At 43.3% G+C, this 17,198-nt stretch overlaps 1 protein-coding gene across 3 annotated transcripts in view; it reads right to left on the bottom strand.

The window, feature by feature from the left end:
* Positions 1-312: 312 nt before the first annotated feature.
* Positions 313-17,198, bottom strand: part of LOC115659902 (UDP-glucuronosyltransferase 1-1-like) — a 94,377-nt gene continuing 77,491 nt past the window's right edge. For 2 of the 3 annotated variants that reach the window (XM_030580657.1, XM_030580656.1), the window contains exons 2-5: positions 9,038-9,169; positions 8,757-8,844; positions 4,635-4,854; positions 313-1,550 (exon numbers count right to left, since the gene is read on the bottom strand). In XM_030580657.1, the coding sequence (XP_030436517.1) occupies positions 1,253-1,550; positions 4,635-4,854; positions 8,757-8,844; positions 9,038-9,169 (738 nt within the window). In that variant the 3' untranslated portion in view covers positions 313-1,252. Of the gene's footprint in view, positions 1,551-4,634; positions 4,855-8,756; positions 8,845-9,037; positions 9,170-12,034; positions 12,899-17,198 lie in introns of those variants that run through there. The other variant, XM_030580658.1, reaches the window with a different exon arrangement.

Raw genomic sequence — 17,198 nt, 5'->3', positions numbered from 1 at the left:
ATCTATACAGACATAAGGGTTCTCCAGCTGTGTCTATTGATAAGTGAGTTCTTACCAGACAGAAAACTATCAAACTAAATTTCCTTTTACATGTTTTAGGCTCTTCCCTTTCTCTGGAGGTGATAGATCGAATCACCTTCCTAACAGCCCCAGACTGCCTTATTTTAATATGACTAGTTTGGAATGAGAGGATGTGACCATACATTTCCCAGTTTATGGCTGCTTAGCTGAAGAACCAAGCCTCAGACTGTCACAGTAAGAGAAGGCCATTACAGAGTGCTTTTTGATTCTTTCTTTTATACCTGTATAACTAGCTAAGTGATAAGAATATACCTAAATTCTTAAAGTATAGGCCTTTGCAGACAGGCCTGAATATCTCTGTCCTAACACTGCTAGTCCTCAGTGCAAAGATTACTGCATGTGAAGGTGATGGGGCCCATACATCTCAAATCAAAAAAGAGAACTGTTGTTATTGTTGTTCTTATTATTTGGGGTTTATTTGTACAGATTTTTGTTTGGTTTATTTTTAACAGAATATCAAGAACAAAGATCAAATCGGTTGACTACAATGCTCCAAGTTCAGTACTCCAGCTGGGGTGAAACTTGATTGGGTGGTGGTGGCTCAATACTACTTTCAAATTTGTTCACGTTCAGTGTATTTGAAACACAGTTCAGACAATGACAGATTGACCTGGGCAGAACAAATACCATTCTCTATTTCCAATCAACAGGCTGCATTCTATCCCTCACTTAAAACACCACTTGGCACTTATGTAACAACTTTCATCCAAAGATCTTGAAGTGCTTTATAAATATGATGCATCAGACACTCACACACTAGAATGATGGGCACCACTGTAGTACCAAGGTTGAAATGTTGTTATCCCCATTGCATGGATGAGAAAACTAGACACAGAGAAGAACCTTGCCCCAAGTCAGATAGTGAGTGAGCTACACAGCAGGAAATGGAACCCAGGAGTCCCATTAATGTTCTGAGCACTACACCATAGCATTATGGTGTGAATTATCTTTAACAATCAAACAAGCACTGAACAAAGCTTTCAAAAATATTCTGAATTAATTGGAGACAAAATCAAAACATGGAACAGCAAAACACGGTGCTGCTATTTAAAAGGAATATGTTCTGAATAATTTCTGAGCTCACCACCAGAAATGACTTTACTGGGCCTGTGCTCAGGAAAGCCCTACATTCCCCAAGGTCTGGAGCTAAGCCCCATCTCCAACCCCTTCATTACTCTGCCTTTGATTTGCTCGATTTGCTCACTCTTCCTTTTTTACAGAAACACTTCCGGCAGCAGAACAGGCAGCACTTCAGAGAGATGAAGCTGGTAATGAGCACGACAGCCAGGAGAAAAGCAATGACATCCAGAGAGTGGTACTGGATCCAGTTGAGATCATGGGCTGCAGGCCGCAAATGCTGGGCCCCTTTGTGTCTCATCACAAACTCAACCCAATACACTGCAAGATCAAGGGGATGGATAGGTCTGTCGAGGTGAAGGGCTTGGAGACGCATGATATTTTCTTTATAGCTACAAAGAAAAGAAATGAAATGTTTTAAATACTTTCTAAATAAAAAAGTTAGAGGATTATTTATATCCACAGAAAACAATTCCAAGAGATCCATCAGTTAACATTCTTCTCATGCCATATGCACTGAGGGTTTTATTCCCCATCTGTGTCTTAAACCCTCTTAAGAAAAGGGAGACATTTTAAGTAGCATCCAGGTTGTGAAATGAGGATGGTGATGTTAACATTGACAAAGAAGGCGGGCAGTAGAGAAGGTTTAAGAGGAAAAATTAGGATTTTAGATTTGGCTATGTTAAGCTTAAACTTTAGCGAGACCTCTGGGAAGAGGTATCTAGAGGGCAGGCTGAAATGTGGGACTTCACAGAAGGAGACCAGTCATGGCAGAGAAATCTATCTATAAATCGTCAGCCAAGAGATTGTAGCTGAAGCTATGCGAGCCGATAAGGCACCCAGGGACATGGTGTAGAAGAGAAGGTGTCATAAATATAGAGGGAAGTGTAACAACCTTTATGTATGCAGTAGCATAAAATCCCTGCTTGGCAGCTGTACTAAATTGCCTTACCTGTAAGGGATTAATCAGTTCAAATAACCTAGTTGGCATCTGACTAGAAGAACCAATAAGGAAAGAAGATACTTTCAAATCTTGGGGGGGGGGGGTGTTAGAATTTGCTTGTTGTTCTCTTTGTTGTTCCCTCTCCAGACGGAGGGAGAGACCAAGCAGGTACAACATCTCCTGAAAATATACCTGGAATAATCTGCCTAAAATTACAAAAATTGTAAATAGGGCAAGGAAATGCATTGGGTTATTTTCTGTTTTGGCTTGTGAATTTTCCTATGCTACAGAGGTAGTTTTATTTCTGTTTTTGTAACTGTGAAGCTGAGCCAGAAGGGAATCCTCTGTGTTTTAAGTCTTTTTATTTACCATGTAAAGTTACCTTCCATCATGATTTTGCAGGTGTGATTCTTTTATTTTTTTCCTTATAAATAAACTTCTTCTTTTAAGAACCTGATTGCTTTTTAGTATCCTGAAGCCAAAGGGTCTGGTCTGTACTCACATTTCTAAGGCAATTGGTTGGTATATAATTCTCAAGCTTCCCCAGGAAAGGGGGCGAAGGGGCTTGGGAGGATAGGGATTCCAAGTGAGCCGTCCCTGAAATTTTGTGTAAATCTCTTGGTGGTGACAGCAAAACCATCCAAGGACAAGGAAAGAAATTTGTGCGTTGGGGAAGTTTTAACTTAAGCTGGTAGAATATAAGCTTAGGGGGTCTTTCATGCTATCTGCCTGCTGTTTCTTGTCTTATATTGGTATTGTAAGCTCATTGGGACAAGACACCGTCTTTCTGTTCTGGTTCGTACAGCACCTAGCTCAGGGAGGTCCTGGCCCATAACTGGGTCTCAGCGCTACAATAATACAAATAATAAAGAGCAGTAATGTACTAAGATATCCAAGAGAGACCAGTTCCGAGAAAGCCCAAGGAGAGCAGAGTGTCCAGTAGAAGGGAATGACCAATTGCACTGAAACAGCAGAAGAATCAAGGAGGATAAGAATGGAGTATTGGGCCCAAATCTGGCCAGAAGTGGGTCACCAGTGGCCTGTGGGAGGGCAGTCTTGAGTGGAGCAGAGAGGGTGGAAGCCAGACTGGCAAGGAATTGGAGGAAAGGCAATCAAGACAGTCGCTATAAATCTCTGTTAGGTAAATTTAGAGGTGAAAGGTGAAGAGGCAGCATTTTCAGGAATAGATAGAGTCTCTTGGAAGCCTTGAGAGTCCAGTGTGGGCTACCTAATTATAGACAAACTATTTAAAAAGGTTAAGTTCTCCTCAAACAAGTCAATGGGCTCATCTGCATTTACCCTGGTCTACCAGACAGCCATTCTAAATGTAACCTAATCTTGTGTGAGACGGTCAGCATGGTAGGATGAGTCAACTCCACATGGCTTTTGGTAGTGAATGGATCAAAATCCTTTCTTGGTTCCTTTCTGTACACGTTCCATCTCAGCCGCTGTGCAAGCCAAGAGACATTGCTGACCTGCATTTCCTTTGTAATGCCCAGCCAAGCAGCATTTGACTGTGCCTGAGGCTGCTGCTTGCAAACAGATAGAAAGATGAGTTGACTGAGAAAACTCTGGTCTATATAGTAAATTAATGCTATAGTTCATGTCTATAAAACATGACAGGTTGGCCATTATAAGGTAATCCTTTAAGGATGTTCTGCAACAGAACCATAGCTTTGCTCGATATAAGCCAAAGTATGGGAGTGATTATGCAAATGAGATGATGTAATGCTGCTATGGGTGGGACAATCATTAATGTTTAGCCATCTTTGACATTCTGCAGCATTTTGCTGACATTCACTGTACATTACAGCAAGTCAGAAAATCAGTTCAACCTCCCTGGAAAAACATTCCAATAAAGCATTTTTCTATGAAAATGTTCAGTGGAACACTTGCGTTTTTTGATGAAAATTTGTGAACTGGAACAAACATTTCTGTTTAAAATGTTCAGTTCTTTGGATTTTTGATTTTTTTCCTCCCCTTACGTCCATTTCCTGGCTGGAAAAGAAAAGAAAAAAGGGGGAAACCTCCACATTTTTATTGCTGTCTTCACATTCTTCAAGAAGCTGGACGCTTTTGGCTTTAATCATGTGATGTACCTTGAAAAATTGCTTTCTTCCACTGTATATATGTCACACCCACTTGAGCATTGCATCATCTCATTTGCATACTCAAGCCCCTTCTAGATACCTATAATTAGAGACCCTGATGAGGAAAGTCCTGTAGTAATGAGGAAAATACTAGCCCCCTAATGCTAATACATTGATTGCTGAGTGATATGTAACATCGTAATATGACAGGGTAGTGCTCAGTGTGCAATTTAACTGATGAGGAAAGTCCTGTAGTAATGGGGAAAATACTAGCCCCCTAATGCTAATACATTGATATATAAATCCTGATTGCTGAGTGATACGTAACATAGTAATATGACAAGGGTAGTGCTCAGTGTGCAATTTAACTGGAAGCAATGTGCCAGCATTATATTCAATAGCCCTAAAATGAAGATGACACATTTATATCTGCTGATACTGACCTTTTATCATTAATCACTGCATTCAATGCATCCGATAGGTCCTTAGAAGTCATTTCAACTATATTCAGCGTCACTCCCGCACCCCGGGACTCTACCCGCTTAGCATTGTCCATCTGGTCTCCAAATAATGGCATCAGAACCATTGGCACTCCATTGCATATCCCCTCATAGATTCCATGTGAGCCTCCATGGGTGATAAAGGCACGGGCTTTGGGATGAGCTGTGAGGAAGAGGTAGACGTATTACTGTAGCAGACTGCTTGCTCAGACATTTCTGGTTAATTCTTTAAGCCACAGGAGGCACAGTATTAGATGTGCTTTCAGTACAATGGCATCAGTGGTTACAAAAATAGAACATGACAACACTAGAGTGCAGGTCACATGGGAATCGCTCCTGGACAATCTTCAGGATTACACTTATCAGTGATGGAGTGGACCTTAAAGGTCTCAGAGGTTCTTCTGGGTTTGGATAATCTTTGCAAAGCTTTGAATCGTCTGTAAAACTTTTGAGATCTTGGAGTGAAATCCTGGCCCCACTAAAAACAATGAGTGTTTTGCCATTGACTTCTGTGAGGTCACGATTTCACCCTTAGCCTTCAACCTTAGCTAATCTTTCCGTTCTCAGTCAGATCTTTCCTTTCCCTAGACTCATATCTCTTCCCACAAGTCCTGTCATCCTTACTTCTCCCCTCAATCTCTAACAAACTTTGGTAATTTCTCCTTTCTTCTCCCCAGTTCTTAGACCTCTCATGGGACTATCCATAAACTCTGACATCAAGCAGACGCGTCTCCATTCTGGATCCTGTTGAGAAGTCTGCAGTCTCTCTCTTGGACCCAGTGCATTATCTGGTTTGAATTTGGCAGGTCTTGGTGATTCACCTGTCAGCCACGTTCTAGCAGGGACTGTGGACATCTGGAAAGTCCAAGAGAACACTGGAGCTGCATCAAACAGGACACTAGTTCCAGTGGGACTGTGGGATTTAATGAGATCACCAGGGAGAAGAGTGTATTTGAGATGAGGAAAGGGGTGATTTCCCGAACTAAAGTCTGGGAATGGCTCCAACATAAGGGTGAGTTCTTATTTTTACAGAACTAATATGTACATCCCTAGTAAAGATCTAATACAGGAGTTCTCAATCTCTTTCTGAGCCCTCCCCCCAAACAGGGCCCAGGGGGAAAGGGACTTGGGGCTCCGGGTTGGGGGTGGAACTTCTATTTTAGGGTGGGGGTGGGAGCTCACAGGGCTTGGGCCAGCTCTGCACAGCAGGGTCCATGAGGCAGCACCACCTCCACCCCCTGACTCACCTCAGCAGGTCACCCAGTCTATCTGGGTTGTATGTGGTGGGGGTTCAGCTCAAAAAGTTTGAGAACTGCTCAGGGTGTCAGGAGCGGGGTAGCTAGGGGCTGTGTGTGGGCAGGGGGTAGCTGAGGGTACTGGGAGGGAGGCAGCTAGGGACTGTGTGTAGGCAGGGGGTAGCTCAGGGTGCAGGAAGGGTGTAACTAAGGGCTGTGTGCAGGGGTAGGCAGAGGGGTAGCTCAGGGTGCAGGGAAGGGGTAGCCAGGGCTGTGTGTGTGGGCAGAGAGGTAGTTCAGGCTGCAGGGAGGAGGGTAGCTAGGGGCTGTGTGTGTGGGCAGAGAGGTAGCTCAGGGTGCAGGGATAGGGGTAGCTAGGGGCTGTGTGTGTGGGCAGAGTAGCAGCTCAGGGTGCAGGGAGGGGGTAGCTAGGGGCCATGTGTGTGGGCAGAGGTGTAGCTCAGGGTGCAAGGAGGGGGGTAGCTAGGGGCTGTGTGCAGGGATGGGGGGTAACTCAGGTTGCAGGGGGAGTAGCTAGGGGCTGTGTGCAGACACGGGGGGTAGCTCAGGGTGCAGGTGGGCATAGCTAGGGGTTGTGTGCAGGCAGAGAGGTAGCTAAGGGTGCAGATGGGATTACTAGGGACTGTATGGGTACAGGGGTAGCGCAGGGTTCAGGCAGGGGGTATCTAGGGACTCTGTGCAGGCAGAGGGGTAGCTCAGGGTAGGTAGGGGTAGCTAGGGCTGTGTGCTAGGAAGACTCCCCTGTGGTTGCTGCTCCCCAAGGGCTCTGCCAGCCACAGAGTGTGGTCACCCTACCTGGGTGACTCTTATCTGCTGCGTCAGCTGAGGACAGCCGCAACCCTGTGCACTACCAGCAGCAGATGGAGGAATGCCGTGGCTGCCGTGCACTGCCTAACTTCAACTGCCCATGTCCGACGTGGCCAGGGGGTGGGGCCTCGGGGGCAAGAAGAGGAGGCAGGGTGGAGCTGCCCCCTGGACTGCCCAGCTCTGGCACTGCAGTGGGGGGATAGGTAGCCAGTGCTTGGGATTTCAGTCGTGGGCTCCCACAGCTCCCTGAAAGGGCTCATGAACCCTTAGGGGAATGCAGACCCTCGATTGAGAACCGCTGATCTAATAAACTCTATGTACAGTAGTTACTATATGAATAAAATGAAGCTCAGTCTATAAATACCTACATGGGGGCGGGTTTCATAATCTAGCAGACAAAGGTATAACAAGAGATAATGGCTGGAAGATGAAGCTAGTCAAATTTAGAATAGAAATAAGGCACACATTTTTAGCAGTGAGGATAATTAACCAGTAGAACCTAATGCTGTGTGCAGATGACCCGTGCCCAGGGCTGGCTTTAGGCCTATTCCACCAATTCGCCCGAATTGGGCCCCACGCCTAAGAGGGCCCCGCGCCCGGTGAGAATCCCTTCCCTGGCTAGAGGCGCCTTTTTAATTTTTACCACCTGGCAGTGCTTTGGGTCTTCGGCAGCACTTTGGCAGTGGGTCTTTCGGTGCCGCTGAAGACTTGGAGCGAGTGAAGGACCTGCCGTCAAAGTGCCGCCGAAGACTTGGAGCGCCGCCCAGTGAGTATAAGCCCCATGTGGTTTTTTCCATGTGTTTTTTTTAAAGTCATCCACGCCGGGACCCCTTCGAAACTGTTTGAATTGGGCCCCGCACTTCCTAAAGCCGGCCCTGCCCGTGTCTGCTGAGAGTGGGGGAGCAGAGTGAAGACAGCCGGCTTCAGCAGTGTTACTGAGCATACTGAATCCATCCGAACATGCTCAGTCCAAGCCAAGCCACAAATGTGGGGGGCATATGATCTTGCGTGTCCCCCACGAATCGCCTCTGTTGGAGGGGATTCTACGACACTGGCAATTTTAAAATCAAGACTGGAAGTTTTTCTAAAATATTTGCTGTGGTTTCAAACAGGAATTAATCCAAGGAAGTCCTGTGTTATACAGGAGGTCAGACTAGATAAACATGATGGTCCCTTATTCATAGACTTTAAGGCCAGAAAGGACCATCATGATCATCTAGTCTGACCTCCTTCACATCACAGGCTGCGGAATCTCACCTGGCCACTCCTGTAACACACCCATACCTTCTGGCTGAGTTACCGAAGTCCTCAAATCATCATGTAAAGAATTCAAATTACAGAGAATCCATCATTAACTCTAGTTTAAAGCATCAAGTGACCCATGCCCCATGCTACAGAGGAAGGCAAAAAAAAATCCTAGGTTCCCTGCCAATCTGACCTGGGGAGAAATTCCTTCTGGACCTCAAATATGGCCATCAGTTAGACCATGAGCATGTGAGCAAGACCCACCTGCCAGACACCTGGGAAAAAATTCTCTGTAGTTACTCAGAGTCCTCCCCTTCTAGTGTCCCATCACCGGCCATTGGGGATATTTGCTCTCAGCAGTCACAAATGGGCCAAATGGCTTTTTAGGCAATCTTATCACATCATCCTCTCCATACACTTATCAAGCTCAGTCTTGAAACCAGTTAGGTTTTTGTCTCTGCTGCTCCCTATGGAAGGCTGTTCCAGATTTTCACTCCTTGGATGGTTAGAAAATTTTGTCTAATTTCAAGCCTTAACTTTGATGATGACCAGTTTATACCCATCTGTTCTTGTGCCAGCTTTAGTGCTTAACTTGAACAACTCCACTCCCTCCATGGTATTTATCCCTCTGATGTATTATAGAGAGGCCCTTCTGGCCTTGGAATCTACAAACCTATGGTATTTATGACTATTCCTTTAGAGCGTTATCAAATAAAAAGAAACCTACTTAATTGTTGCCTCTCATGCCCAGACTTACCAAGTAGATCGTTCTGTGGCAGCCATTTGATTAGCTTTGTGTTGTTTGCAAGGTTGGGGGGTACTTCTCCAGTGTACCTCCAAAGAACCTTTGGGAAATCATAAATGCAGCATTAATATTAAGTACTTGCCTCTTACAATTCTTCTGATGCTTGTTCCTGTAAACTGTGCTGTACAGCAGAGCATATAAACCCATGATGGACAAAATCTGTTTCATCAAGGTTTGTGCTGAGCAGCGGAGATGGGATTTTGTTTTGACTAGAAAGATTATTTTCTTCTTACTGTCTGAGGTATTGTTCCAAAGGCTTCTGCAATCTGCTTGGCCTTCTTCATGGGAATCTCAGAGACCATTGAGCCCAAGGAGAAGACCACAAAGCCGTGTTCCCCAGAGGCATTCACAATGCTTTCAAATTCCTGCAAATACAAAGAAACTCCCAGTCAATGCTTTTCATTCTAACCCATGTCACAGGGCCATAATTCTGGTGCTTTGCAATCAAAGGGATATCACCTCGACTAGCCTGGGAAGGAAATCATGTTAAAAGGCCAAATAATTCAGTATGGGTCTGATCCTATAAACATGTATTCATGTGAAAAACCATATGCATGTGATTGTCCTGTTAAATCCCATAGGACAGCTCCCAAGAGTAGAGATCTTGCATGCAAGCATTTGCAGGATTGGGGCATAAATCAAGACTCCATATGGAAATAATTAAAGATGTAGTGTACTAAATAAATAAAATATATGAAAGTAAAGTAAAGGAAGATGTAATGCAAACCAAGTAGATCTATTAAACCATATATTTCCTGGCACCCAAAAGCAGCTAAATGCATTGTTTTCTTTTGACACAATAGAGGTGTCAGGAAATTCAGGCTTAAGTCTGATGTTTCTCTCTTCAGATCACACAGTTGTGGAAAAATGGCTGGTGTTTTTAAAGCTTAATGATGTAAACAATGGCCTGAAAAAAGAGGCATTTTTAAATTCTTGACTTATCAGTTCTGTCTGGATCTGGAGAATACTGAAAATCCTGTAACTTTCTTTTCTTTTAAATTAAAAAAAAAACTTTCACAGTTGCCTAGATATGAACAGGTGGAAGATTTTGAGACTTGTACTGCACAGAAAGGGCTAAATAGAAATCAGCAATTAACTGTGATGACATAAATAAGTGAAAAGCCAACTGCAAGGGCAAGTGAACCAATAAGGAATAAACGTCATATTTCTTACCAACATATTTTCCTTAAAGCCTGGGGAAGAGAGAGTGCCAGAATATTCATTTAAATTCAGATTCCTTTCAAAAGTCTTCCAGGGGGCACTGATGAGTCTTTAAACAACATGGGGTGTGAAAGGCAAACTTGTTAAATAAGCTCATACAACTGTCAGGTAAAAGCTCTTTGGGAGTCATGCTGTTGACCAATTAATCCCTGGGTTCTAAGGGATCACCAGGATTGGGTGTCTTCATTCTTGTGTGACAGGTTTATTACACGTTTTGTTGACTGGTTAAACCACAGTAACCTTTGTTACAGACTGGATCCTGAACAGGAGGGCAAACGACTTGCTGATGTCAGCAATCCAGACACTGGGACACAGGCAAACAATTTCAGAGCACGACTTGGCACAAGGGGCCCATCCAACACCACATTCTCTATAGCATGTTTTGTGATCTTAGGTGTTGCAAACTAAATTCAGTATAATCTCCAGACCTGTTGGAATCAGGCCTGGACACCACACAAACAAGTGCACTTCTGTGTACAAATAGGCTGGCCAGTGATAGGCTGCTAAGATTCCTTCCTAAGCCCTGATCCAGCAGAACAGCTAAGAATGAATGTTGCTTCAGGCATGCGTGTAGTTCCATTCACTTCATGGGGACAGCTTATGTTAAAGTTACTCCTATGTTTAAGTGCTTTGCTAGACCAGGATCTGTTTTCCTGCCAGCAAAGACCACTTTCCTCAGGGGCCTTCCCCTCACAAGCAATGTTTCAGAGAATGTTTTTTTCTCAGTCCATCAGCAGGATTCAGCAATCAGTAGTTCAGGATGATTTGGCATTAGTGTTAGATACCTAAAGAATGCCATTTATTGTGAATGCCATCAGTTACACAGTGCTATAACTAACCACCACCATTTATTGGGCTACACATTTAAATGATGTTGATACATTGTCAGGGCTATATTCAGGTTCTTGTCTACTCTGTGCCATAATGGGACCAAATTTCACAGCAACAATCCCTAAATTCCAAGGCACCAACCTCTAAATTCTGCATCAATGTCATTTAAACATCCTTCATTCTCATTCTGCCGCTATCTACACTGCGCCCTCCCCCTACCCCAGCCCCCTCCCTGTTGATGTGACAATTTGTCTATGATTCCACTATTGCAGTAGTGGTCACTTTTGTTTCTGCTGTTTTCTTCCAGTTTGTTGTCCATGATATTCTAACAACAACATTTTTAGGCTACTTTTAGCCTAGTCTCTTGTGCAAATGTGTTGATCTTCCTACATATTCTCACACAACTTTAAATTCTATTGCCGTATTTTTCTGCTTCATGCCATTCTTCACACACCAGAATGGACTCTGTGGATAGATTGTCAATATAATCCTGCTTTCTTTGTGTACTCAAACTCCCCCCAGTTTCAAAGACTATCTATACAAAGAATTCTAGATTGGATCATTCATTAGAAAACACTGCAGTATCACATACCAAATTATGTTGTCATGAGAATGTAGTGAACTAAGGCCTTGTCTACACTTAAATATTGTGTATAGTTACAAGTTGCCCTGGCAATCTACTGAGTCAAGCACATTTTTTAACCATCTCATTCTTCATCCCCTAACAGTATTCTGAGTTCCATGCCTGACTATTCAACTACTTTGTGAGGATGGTTCTTCATCTCTGAATGTCAGGTTGTTAGTCTGTCAGAGTTAGTACTGTCACTTAATTAATGTCTGTCCTACTCTTAGAAATACCTTAATGAAAGGTACCACTCTAATGCAAAGTTTCAATATTATTTGGTATGCTGGGTAACCCCACAAGTCTCAGGAAGAAATATATGAAATGAGAATATTCTAGACAGTAAAACCCTAGCCTTTCACGTCTGGTTTTATGGACAACTGAGGATCTCTCATTATACAAGTGACTACTTATGACTCTGAGAGGAACAGATGTAACATGCTTTTCTAAGCCCTTCCATGTTGTTACTTTTATTTTGTTTTAACCAATAGAAGCTTTATCTAATAGTGGGTGCTAGTACGATAATCCAGTTTTAATTGTAAAAAAATGAACTAACCTGAGATAATGGTTTCTCCTGGCCACAGTTTATGCCCCCAATTAAAACCATGTTGGGCATCACAGGCCTTGGATACTCAAACACAAAGTCATATCTCAAAAGCCAAATAGATGCATGACTTAAAAGCTCTGGCACTGTCACATCTCGTTGAAGGAACTCCCTGATCAGATCTTCATGGGATGAATAAAGAAGGGAACAGCTCAAGAACTCTGATGAGCTGACTAAGACATTCCACATACGCTGGGGAAATGCCATGTGGTCTGTATAGCTAGTGAAGAATTTGGGGACGTAAGAAGCAGGATTTGGACACTGGGTGGCCTGAAGTTCTAGCCCGCACGGAATTCCCCGTGAGAAGTAAACAGAAGGTAGGGACAAATATTCGGCTACTATTTGTCCACATAGAAATATAGGATCCATCAAGACAGCATCAAATGCACTTTCTTTGAGGTAGGCGGTCAGCTCTTTGTTGGACAGAAGCTGTTTGCAGGAATTGAATAAGAGTGTCATAATATTTCCCATTCTTGCAAATGTTTTAGTGAACTTTTCCAGGAAAGGTTGAGGTGTAAATATTTGATGGCCCAGTCTTTTAAATTCTGTTTCCAAGTATTCCTTGGTGTATGGCACAGAGTATGTTTCCATTGTATAATGCTCTGATGGCTGTATCCAAACACTTACTTCTGGCACAACTGCTACTATTTCATGTCCTCTCTGCCAAAGCTGCTGTACTACTGAATGCATGCTGAACCAGTGACTACCATCTAGGGGAATCACCAATAGCTTTTCCCCGACAGAAAGGCTCCAGATGGGCAGAAAAAGTAGAAGCCAGGCAGGTAGGTGACAAACCCCTTGAAATAGAGAAGCCATCTCACTAGATAAACCTGACTGACTGACTGCAGCACAAGTCTTCTTTTAGATACATGCTCAACTATTGCAGGCAACACAGGAATTGTTTTACTACTGGCCTTCCAACCCTTACTCCTTCAGTTCTCAAATTAATGTTTGATTTCCAATGAACTGGATGTTTACAGGAGCATGAGTGAGACAATTTTTAACTTTTAGCTGGTTAAAGGTTGGTTATGCAATCTGACTGGACAACAAAGGATCAGAAAAAACTAGAGCAATGTAGAGAAATGTTGATTTCCTGGGTTTGTGCATAACTTCAACAGGAAGATCCTGATGTGGGATGTTTCATTCCAAGATCTACTAGAATTGAGAATGTAAGAGAATACTTTGCCAACAATTCATGTGGTTATTAACTTATGGTTAATTATGCATAGAACTGAGTACATAATTTATTTTTGTTTTTTTGTTTCCAGGTGCTTTTTTTACCCTTGTTTGTTTGTTTTAAATAAAACTAGCTAAATTTCAAAATGAAGAACTTTGAAATGAAAAATTGAAATGAAAATTTTCAACCTTTTTTTCTGAATCCTCCCCCCCCTTTCTGTTTGTTTGAAAGTATTCGCAGATTTCAATCCAAATTCACCAAATTTCATTTGTTAGTGAGTAAACTATTCATCCTAAACCTGTCACCCAACTCTAATGATCCACTCCCTGAGGAGACTGTTCAGTTCAATTGGCCAACAGATGCATAAAGAAGCTGTATTGCTGCCCAAGGTGGTGTGTTTGTGCTTTCTGCTCCTGCTTTAAACAAAAAGATAAGGAAAATCATTGACTGACTTTTTCACTGCTTGCTGTCTAGCCCATGCTCTGTCAAACTCAGCTCATGCTGCAGCATCTTGGCAATGAGCCAACCAATGATAAGGGTGTTTTTTGGACCACAAGTGCTGCTCACTGTTATCTGATTATTAGTACCATCCTGACTTTTTTATTACGCTTCCTCTTACTAATTCTGTCATTAGGACACAGCTGTGACCCCCCTACGGAGGAACTCCAGTATTTCAGTTTGAGAGTGGTGCATATTCTCATTATGGAGTGACCCTAGTCTCACTTAGTTAAAGGTGAAACTAGATTTCCATTATATTCCAGTGTTGATCATGAACACATTCCCAGTCTTTGCTCAAATGAAATACACTTTAAAATGTCACAAATGTGAGCCTGTGCTCGGATGGTTGCTTTTTCAAAAGTCTGAAACAAAATGAGTGTGCTTCAAGAATGAGGTATTCGTGTTTCCTAGAAATGATCTTCATTGCCTCTGGCTCCTATCTCAGAAATGGCTTATTAAGCTATGTGTACACTAGCACTTATTATGGCTGGAACAATCTGCTGGGGGTTATTTTTGCAGCCAAGGGTCAACAAAATGCAGCACATTCCTCTTACGTCCCTGACATGTCCATAGCTCCAAGCAGGTGTCATAGAAACAGATATGCTGGTTTTGCCGCACTGCGGGAGTCACTAAATGTCCCTCAGGCAGCTTGAAGTCCCTCCAGCCGGTCCCATTATGGTAATTCCACATAACCTTTGCTCAGATACCTAAAGCGCCGCATACCATGTTTAAAATCCCATAATGCAAATGTCACCAGCTAAGCAAATCCCAGAGGGGTCGGGAAGAGACCAAAAAACCCAAACTGTATTATGACAGAGCTGATATTAGGCACCTGAAGCTGGAGGGTGGTGGTAGGGGTGAAGAAGACTAGCACGCTGCACTTATAAACAAAAAGTGGAAAGCCCAGGTATTCTGGGTTAAAGTTACTCCTTTAACTCATCCCATATAACCCCTTTGCCTCTTCCCATATGAAGATACTGTGCAGGCACACTGGACACTGTGGCAATCAGTGCCACAGGGACCCAGCTGCTTCCTTGTAAGAGTCTTTTATCAAAATAGCCCCATTCTTACTACGCCACCTGAAGTGCACAACTGAAATAGAATGTATAAAGCCCCACCGCAGAGGCTACATAAGATGGAGCAATGCACTGGGAGTAATAGGTTACAGCAAGTGTGTCAGAGAACCATTTTCAATCAAGGCCTCAGAGGACCTTTACTTCCATGCTGTAGAAATTGTCCTGAGGCAATAACAATTGATTTAAGGACACTGATTATCCCTCCTCACTCACGCCTCCACTTTGTCATTACTTGAGTCAATGCTTGTGAGGTCATCAAGACCTTGGCTCATATGTAATACGCCATAAAAATAATGTTTTTCACTTGGACCCTGTTGGATTTCATGCACACAGAAAGGATAATAATCGAGCCTACAGAAAAACCCATTGAATAATGTTGCAATATTTTCAGCTTTTTAAAAATAACTTACAAACCTTGGATAATGGTTTCTTCTGTTCACAGTTGGTGCCTCCGAAGAAGACCATGCTGGGCATCACTGGCCTGGAATACTCAAACACAAAGTTGTATCTCAGCAGCCAAATGGATGCTTTGCTGAACAGTTCCAGAATTTTTACCTCTCTCTGAAGAAACTCAGAAGCCGGGCTCTCATATTGTGAATATAACAGGTAACAAAGTAAATTCTCTGCAGCATTGACTAATAGGTTCTTCACGAGCTGGGTAAATGTCATATGATCAGAATTGGATGTGAAAATCCTCGAGACATAAGAAAGAGGACTGGGACACTGAGTGGCTTTGAAGTCCAAGCCACATGGAAGTCCACGCATGAAGTACACGGAAGGAACTGAGAGATATTCAGCAATTATTGGTCCACATGGAAACGCAGGATTCATAAGGACAGCATCAAATTTGCCGTCCTCAAGGTATTTAATCAACTCTTTGTTATATAAGAAATCCCTGCAGGCAAATGAGAACATGGTTGTAAATTGTGATATGTTTTCAAAGACCCTGGTAATTTTCTTTGGAAACGGCAGGTCAACAAAAACATTCTCTCCTACTGAACGTTAAAATGTATCCAGTGATTCCTGTGTGTAAGGCACTCGATAGGTTTTTACTGTGCAATAATCTGATGTTCCCATGAGCAAGGTGGCTTCTGGGATTACGACAACAACGTCGTGCCCTCTTTTCCTAAGCATTTCCACGACCACACGCATGCTGAGCCAGTGACTCCCATCTGGAGGCACAACCAGCAGTTTCCCACCTTCGGCAAAACTCCACCAAGAGAGAAAAAGTGCCAGCCCAGTGGTTCCCTGCTTCCCTGACATGGTTGCCATTGTGCTGCTAGGAATAAAAAAACCAACTTTCTCCCCAAGAAACCTTCCAAGCAGCATTTAAAGGCAAAAGTCTCTTGGACTGCAGCTGTGTCTCTGTGACCTTTAAGCCCAATTAATTCTTAACTCTAGAAACCCTTCTCAGAAAATATTTTACTTAACACACAATGCTTTAAACTGTGATGAAAGGGCCGGGGGGCGGGGTGTTAAACAAGACTGAACAGACATCAGCAGTGCTGCTGGAGTTTGTTACATGCAAACACAACACCTCCATCAGCATTTCATATTCTAAAATGAGTCAGCATTATTAACAAAGATTCTGGTGGAGAGGTCGCAGGATTTTATAGCAGGGTTGTTGTTGGTTCAAGAACCTCAGGTAGGTGTACATAGCAGTTAAACACCTACCGCTGGCCCAGGCTCATGGGGCTCAGGCTATGGGCTGTATAATTGCAGTGGAGATGTTTGTGTTCTGGGTGAAGTCGTTAAACACAGACAGCTGGCACGTCTGTTAACTGCAGTGCAGACATACCCTTAGAGCACAGTTATGTGCTCTGTATCTGGCTCAAACCCGGACTACTAGCTTTGTTCACCAGAAATAACCTTGAGGAAATTACACTCTTCCTCATCTGCAGCAAGACAGTGGTGACAGATACAACTCAGGCTACGTCTAGACTACCCACCGTATCAGCAGGTTAAAATCGATTGCTTGGGGATCGATATATCGCATCTCATCTAGACGCAATATATCGATCCCCGAGTGCGCTTATATCAATTCCAGAACTCCACCAACCCCAACGGAGTTGTGGAATCAACAGGGGGAGCCGCGGACATCGATCCCGTGCGGTGAGGACGGGTGAGTAATTCGATCTTAGATACTTTGACTTCAGCTACGTTATTCACATAGCTGAAGTTGCGTATCTAAGATTGATTTCCGCCTGTAGTGTAGACCAGCCCTAAGGCAGGATACAATTGAGAAGAACACACTTGTGCCAATCCTGAATGCTGCTGCCCACATAGTCCCTAGGTCTGAAAGGGGCAACATGGGAGGACATTTTCATGCTGAAATTTTGGAACCCTTGAAAACCTGAGCCTGGAG

Source organism: Gopherus evgoodei, chromosome 11 (assembly GCF_007399415.2).
Source record: "Gopherus evgoodei ecotype Sinaloan lineage chromosome 11, rGopEvg1_v1.p, whole genome shotgun sequence".
NCBI classification, from domain to species: domain Eukaryota; kingdom Metazoa; phylum Chordata; order Testudines; family Testudinidae; genus Gopherus; species Gopherus evgoodei.
This window is presented reverse-complemented; position numbering and strand designations above follow the sequence as displayed.